This window comes from Miscanthus floridulus, chromosome 16, assembly GCF_019320115.1.
Source record: "Miscanthus floridulus cultivar M001 chromosome 16, ASM1932011v1, whole genome shotgun sequence".
In the NCBI taxonomy this organism is placed as follows: Eukaryota; Viridiplantae; Streptophyta; class Magnoliopsida; order Poales; family Poaceae; genus Miscanthus; species Miscanthus floridulus.
In genome coordinates, this window is record NC_089595.1 from 49,517,472 (window position 1) to 49,524,097 (window position 6,626).

The 6,626-nt window shown below is 39.8% G+C and overlaps 1 protein-coding gene and 1 non-coding gene across 2 annotated transcripts; both read left to right on the forward strand.

Moving 5' to 3' along the window:
- The first annotated feature begins 2,448 nt into the window (after positions 1–2,448).
- On the forward strand, positions 2,449–2,557 carry LOC136514614 (small nucleolar RNA R71). Its single transcript, XR_010773765.1, has one exon. It is a non-coding gene; the product is annotated as a small nucleolar RNA R71 (small nucleolar RNA).
- A 2,940-nt stretch (positions 2,558–5,497) lies between these two features.
- On the forward strand, positions 5,498–6,265 carry LOC136510663 (uncharacterized). The gene is made up of 2 exons (XM_066505038.1): positions 5,498–5,709; positions 5,842–6,265. Exons 1-2 carry the CDS (start codon positions 5,498–5,500, stop codon positions 6,263–6,265), a joined length of 636 nt encoding a protein of 211 aa, XP_066361135.1.
- The last annotated feature ends 361 nt before the right edge of the window (positions 6,266–6,626 follow it).

Here is a 6,626-nt window from a genome sequence, read left to right on the forward strand (position 1 = left end):
CATCCAAAGATTAGTTATTCTTGAAGTTTAGAAATATTTCTGTTTTGGCAGATTTTTAACAAGATGTCTTTCTAATATTTTTTTGGATTTTCCATTTTTATATGCATGCAAGAAAAATGTATGTATGGTATTTTTATTTTTATGCCACCACGGTGAATATTCCTATGGGCTTCTACACACCATAAAATTACTCACGTGGGGCTTAAGATTTTATGATGATAAAATTTTTATTTTCTTTTCTAAATGTAATACCAATGTAGGAAAGTAAATATGCTAAAGTGAAAAAAATCATGTAATGTTAGGAAGTAAATATGGATAACTACCGATGTTACCTCCCGATGGGGGTTCGGATTTTTAAGTCCTCTAGAGAAAAGCCCTTTATTCTTTAGGTGCATCTGTCGGTCCTAGGGATGGAGACCTTGATGGTTGCACCTCTTGTGATAGTGACTTTGTTGATGTCACTTTTTCCTTCCATACCTGCTTGGTCTGTGGACTGGTCTTAGGTGGAGTAGATTTATCTTTCACAACTTCTTCAAGTTCTTCATCTTCTTCCCATTCATTCTTTGGGTGTTGATTCTTTTGATTTTGAGATGATCGACATCTCCTCCTGGAGCAAGACTTCTTTGGCTGCTCATAAGTGGTATAACTATTAAAATAACAGCGTACCTTCTCTCCAAGGTATTAGAAGTAGACTTGTCTAGATCCAACGTAGATGATCGCGTTGGTTGTGTTGAGGAACGGTCTTCCCAATATGATAGGTGTATCATCTTCTTATTCATCCATGTCTAGAACCATGAAGTTGGTAGGGGCAAACTGATCATGTATTCTTACCATTACATCTTTTGCTATTCCTTCCAAAAATCAGATTCATTGGTCTGCCATCTGCAATTACATATATAGGGAACAAAGGTTCGTTACCAAATAAATATTCATACATTACCTTGGACATTATGTTGACACCTGATCCAATGTCGTAGAAGGTCTTATGGAAAATTCATTGTGCAATGGTACACTTGTTCATTGGTACGCCTAGATCATCCTTCTTAGCAAGGATTAGTGAAGCGAGGAAGTGGTCGTACGCTAATTGGAGTGTGTTGATCATGTTGACTAATTCTTCTTGTGGTTGCCCGTCCTTGTTCTTCCTCCTTCTTCTATTGTTATTTTTTAGGTCATTGTTGTCTCTTCAAGCAGGTATGACATCTGTGGATGTCCAGGAGATTGCAAGATATGATTCTTAAAAGAAAACTTCTCCTTTTTATCCTTGATTATGAAGCAGATCTTGGCACTGTTCGTGTAGATGATGACTTTTGTGGTGCTTAGGAAAGGTCGGCCCAAAATAATAGGTGCCCTTATATCTTCACCTATTTTCAAAACCACAAAGTCTATGAGAACATATGATTGTCCCACTCGAACAATGGCATCTTCAAGAACTCCCTTGGGGTAGCAGAATGACTGATCTACAAGCTACAAACGTATTTTTGTGTACAACAAAGTATATCCATTAATTTTATCATACATTACCTTAGGCATGATGTTGACACTTGCTCTAAAGTCACAGATAGCTTCTTGGAAAATATGTGGTCCAATGGCGATGGGGATGACAGGTCTTCCTGAATCGCTCTTCTTTTCTGGCAAGGTATAATCTATTCACCTTCTCGACCATGGTTGTATACAGTAGTATGCTACATTGTGAATATCAATAAGATTTGTAGTTTCTAGATCTTCCGGTTGCCCTAGAATCTTACCTTTGTATGATAGAGGAACAACAGCTACCAACTGAGCTATTTGTGATTCTACCATTTTATTAAAGCTATGCTGGTTCTTAATGGCAGAAGCAAAGCTATCCATTCTATTATTTATGTTCTCTAGAATTTTATTATTGGTAGCTACCTTTCTAGATAATCCCTCCATAAGTTTGGATTGGCTAGCAATTAATTCTCTCAAGGGTGGTTGATTGAAATTATTAAAATTATTACCTTGATAGTTACCTTGATAGTTACCTTGGTAGTTCGGTCTTTGTTGCTGATTCCATTCTTGATTCTGTTGAGGACGAGAGTAGTTGTTGTTGACAAAGTTCACATCCTCATGGGTCTTAGGGCAATTGCTTCCTGAATACCTAGTGTTTTCACACTCTTCACACGTGATGCAGGAATCATGAATGTGCATGACTTCTTGCTTCTCATTAGCTCGATCTTTGAGCTTCTTCATCAGTAGATCCATCTTAGTAGACAACATGTCTACCTCCTTGAGTTGATGCATACCTCCACCTCTCTTGTGGGTCTAAATATGTTCTTCATTGCAACCTTGGTTGGAGGCCATCTTCTTCACAAGAGTTGTTGCAGCTGGTATGGTGAGTGACAGGAATGCACCTCCAGCAGCAGCATCCATAGTCCCATGGGTACTATTGTCAACCCATGGTAGAAAGTCTACATGAGTAGCCAATTCTCCATCCCATGACAAGGACATTTCATAATGTAATCTTAAAAGTGTTCCCATGCCTTAGGGATAGATTCACCATGTTGTTACTGAAAGCTTGAGATTCTTCCACGTAGAGCATTGGTCTTGCCTTTGGAAAATAACTTTGCTAGGAAGGTAGTGGAACAGTTATCCCATATAGTATTTCTATCTTTGTTGGTGTAGAACCACTGCTTTGCCTTCCCTAAGAGTGAGAATGGGAAAAGGCAAAGTAGTATGGCATCTTGGTGCACTCCTTAGATGGTGAAAGTGCTACAGATTTCTAGGAAGTGTTGGAGATGTGCACTCGCATCTTCATGTGCCTTTTCACAAAACTAGCTTGCTTGCACCATGTTGATGAGGGCTGGCTTGAGCACAAATCCATCGTCTCCAACATCGACTATTGGTCTAGTATAGATGTTGGCTATAGTTGGAGCAGAGAATTCATGGAGAGTCTTGTCAGCCATGGCTTCAAAATCTAGTGTTAAGCTCCGCCTTGTTAGGTTGTCTTCTGAATCTATAGCTGAGACCTTCTTGAGATTGGCTCTAGTTCTCCTATTTAATGCTTCTAGATCTTCAATGTAGTTTGTCAGAAGGTCAAAACCGGTCATACATTACCCTGCATAAGATATGAAAACTCAACAAAACAAGGGTAATCCTGCTAGAGCAGTAGTCCATGGTTATCTCGATCACATCAATAAGTATAAGTTTATCAATACTTCATTTGCCTAACTACCATCCTCGCCAACGGCGCCAAAATGCTTGTTGGTATTTATTAATGTGTCACTTGTTTTAAGTAGTCACCCTATGTTGTTTACATTCCTTAGCATCTTTTGCTAGGATGTCATCCCTAGTGTTGGTGCCAAAAATGCTTGTTGGTAAAACCTAGTGCCACTTCTAGAATGACACTAAGAAATACTTTTGTATTTCATGTGACTAGAAAGAATATATATATATGAAAGAAATCTACAAGCACACAGATAATTATACCATTGTAGCACTTTACCCGAGAGTATTCTAGGTATCATTATTTATATTTTTACCATAGGGAAGGTCTGGCGAGGACATATATTGATAACTTACGCTGTTGATAGAGAAGTAAACCATAACCAATATTCTACTCACAACTAGGGTAAGTCATAGGATAAATTATGTATATGATATGTATGGATTAGTGATAATCACTCATAGTACTCCTTTCTACGGCATTAGCATGGCCAAGTAAAATATTAGAGGAATAATTCCTAAGTCATTCTTAATTACAAGTCAAAGCATACATTGATTAGTGTAATTACACCTAGTAGTCATGGCTAAGGTCATCTTTATATCTACACATAAGGGATATTACTAAGGAAGATTAAGAACATAGCTTGTTATTCCTTTGTAACCGGACCCTACTTGCACCTATATTCGAGGAGTGGACTATAAAGGACTCAACGGGAGTGTCACATCCGCAATCTACTGCATGGCTCGAGATATAGGGTGTATCCGCAGGTAAACAAGTATAAGCACCAAGTTTACACAATGTCGACCACTCACCCCATGTACACTAGAGCGAGCGCTATATGAACCTATGCATAAACATAATGATAAACTAGCTATACTAAGTATATAATAAAAGTAGACAATGAATATTATAACTAAGAACATGAATATTGTGAATGCCAATGTTGTCATAATAATTGTAGCAAACATATAAAAGTAATAAGAGATAAAAGAGAGGGGGTACAAAGATTATACCAAACCACGCTCTTGACAAGATTAGGAATCCAAGCGAAGCCTGCTTGCCTCCCTCTTGACCTAGCCTAACTAGCTATGCCCTAGAATATGGTGGAGCTCTAAGGATGATTAGGTTTCTGTCTTCTCAAATGACTTATTAGGGTTTGATGATCTGATGCCTGAGAGGGTGGCAGGGGCTAGTATATAGGCTGGAGCATCCATCCTAAGCCCTTGGATCAAACCAACTTGAATAAACAATGTAGATGCAATCTAGGAGGCGGTGGCGAACCGACATAACAATGGGGGATGACATGTGGGCCCCACGAGGCTAGGCAGCCTACAGGTGGGGTCGGCTGGCCCCACCTGGCAGCATCTTGCCCTTTGCTTCGGTGTGGAGTCCTCTCAAGTCTTCTTGAACCTTTTGAGGACTTTTTCGCTATGGATAAGTGTGATTAAATCTGACATGTAGGTCCACCTTGATGATTTTCTAGGTAAACAATGCAGAAAATACAGATTCACCAAAACTCGTGGAATTTGTTAGTTTAAACCCCTAGACCTTTGTTAGTGATTATATTTATGCCCTCATGTATGTTATATTGATGGTTTATAATGGTTGTTAACTATCGTCAACAACTAGCGTGTCTGGTCAGTACGTAGAGCCCCCTCCCTTGACCCTAATGACTTTATTCGTTTGAGGGGCTCTATAAATAGTGTTTGGCCAGCTTGGGGTTCACTCTCTTGGCACTTTGACATTCTTGACATCCTTGTGAGCCTAAGTAAACATCTCCCACTCATCTCTATCATTGATTCATCATCATAGTGAGATTGGAGTGATTTCAAGTGCATTTGCTTGAGTGATTGCATCTAGTGGCACATGGGGATTGTTGGGCTATGGGTTTCTTGTTACTCTTGGTTGCCACCACCTAGATAGCTTGGAGTAGTAGAGGAGCTTTGGCATGTGTTGGTGATTATTTGTGGCCGACTCCGGTGATTATAAGGGGTCTTGTACCTTTCCCGGTGGAGAGTCAAAAGGTAACTCTAGTGGATTGCTCATGTCATTGAATTACCTCACTTGTGGGTAGGTTCTTGCACTATCCAATTGTGTGGATGAGGTTTGTGCAACACCTCTTAGCCATCAAACCACCAAGTGTTGGTCGACACAATGGGGACTAGCGTGCCGGCAAGCACGTGAACCTTAGGAAAGATGATAATGTATCTTGGTTCAATCAATGATCAAGCATGGGAAGTGACTGAGAATTACTATGCAATAATTGATCCCACCAATCTCACCAACCAAGACAAGGCAAACAAACAATGCAATACAATGGCTCTCAACACCATCTACAATGCCATTGATTCAAAGGTATTTGAGCAAATCAAGGATCTTGATAGAGCATGTGAAGTATGGAAGAGATTGGAGGAGACCTATGAGGGCGCACCGGTGGTGAAGAGTGCCAAGCTATACATCATCAAGGACAAGTTGACAAGCTTCAAGATAAAGGATGATGAGAGCATTCCAAAGATATTCCATAGATTGTAAGTAATTGTCAAGGACTTGAAGGCTTTGGGTGAGAAGATCAAGGATGCTCATCATAAGAGGAGGATTGAAGGAGCTTACCCTTAACCAAGTACTAGGTGATGTAATGACATAAGAGATATACCGTGTAGAAAGGGAGGGGTCAACAAGGATGAGAAGAAGGAAGATGAAGACAAGAAGAAGAAGAGTGTAGCATTCAAGACTAACTCATCATCCAAGAATAAGAGCAAGTCCAAGAAACAATCAAGTGATGATGAAGATGCTAGTGACATTGATGATGAAGCTATGGCTCTCCTTGTGCGCAAGATAGGCAAATTCATGAAGAAGAAGGGCTATGGTGCAAGAAAGAGAAGAGATGACAACAAGGAGTATGTTAGGAGATGCTACAAGTGCAAGAGCCTAGGTCACATTGTTGCAGATTGTCCCTACAATAGTGACAATAATGAGGATGAGAAGAAGAAGCCTAAGAAGGAGATGAAGGAAAAGAAGGAGAAGAAGGAGAAGAAAAAGACTTTCACAAAGAAGAAGAAAGGAAGTGGCTATGTAGTCACTTGAGACAGTGATGGCACCTCTAATGATGATGATGGCTCTAGTGATAATGACAAGAAATCCATCAATAAGGCACTAGCAAGCATTGTTATCAACAACAAGCCTTCCATCTTTGACACTCCATCGACTTGCCTCATGGTAAAGCCCACCAAGGTAAAATATGATGTGAGTGATGATGATTGTGAAAGTGATAATTGGAGTGATGATGATGCTGAGTAGTACACCAAGGAGGAGCTCTTGGACATGTGTGAGCAAGTACAAACTTGCCTTGAGATGAAGAGAAATGAGTGCAAAGAATTGCATGCGCAAGAAGATCAAATCTCTTGAGCAATCCTTTGATGATCTAAATACTTGTCATGAGAGTCTA

Bases quoted from the DNA above. Each gene is read 5' to 3' on its own strand.
- LOC136510663 (XM_066505038.1), top strand. From the start codon at position 5,498: ATGGCTCTCAACACCATCTACAATGCCATTGATTCAAAGGTATTTGAG. The intron at 5,710-5,841 runs GTAAGTAATTGT...TATACCGTGTAG, and splicing joins CCAAAGATATTCCATAGATT to AAAGGGAGGGGTCAACAAGG.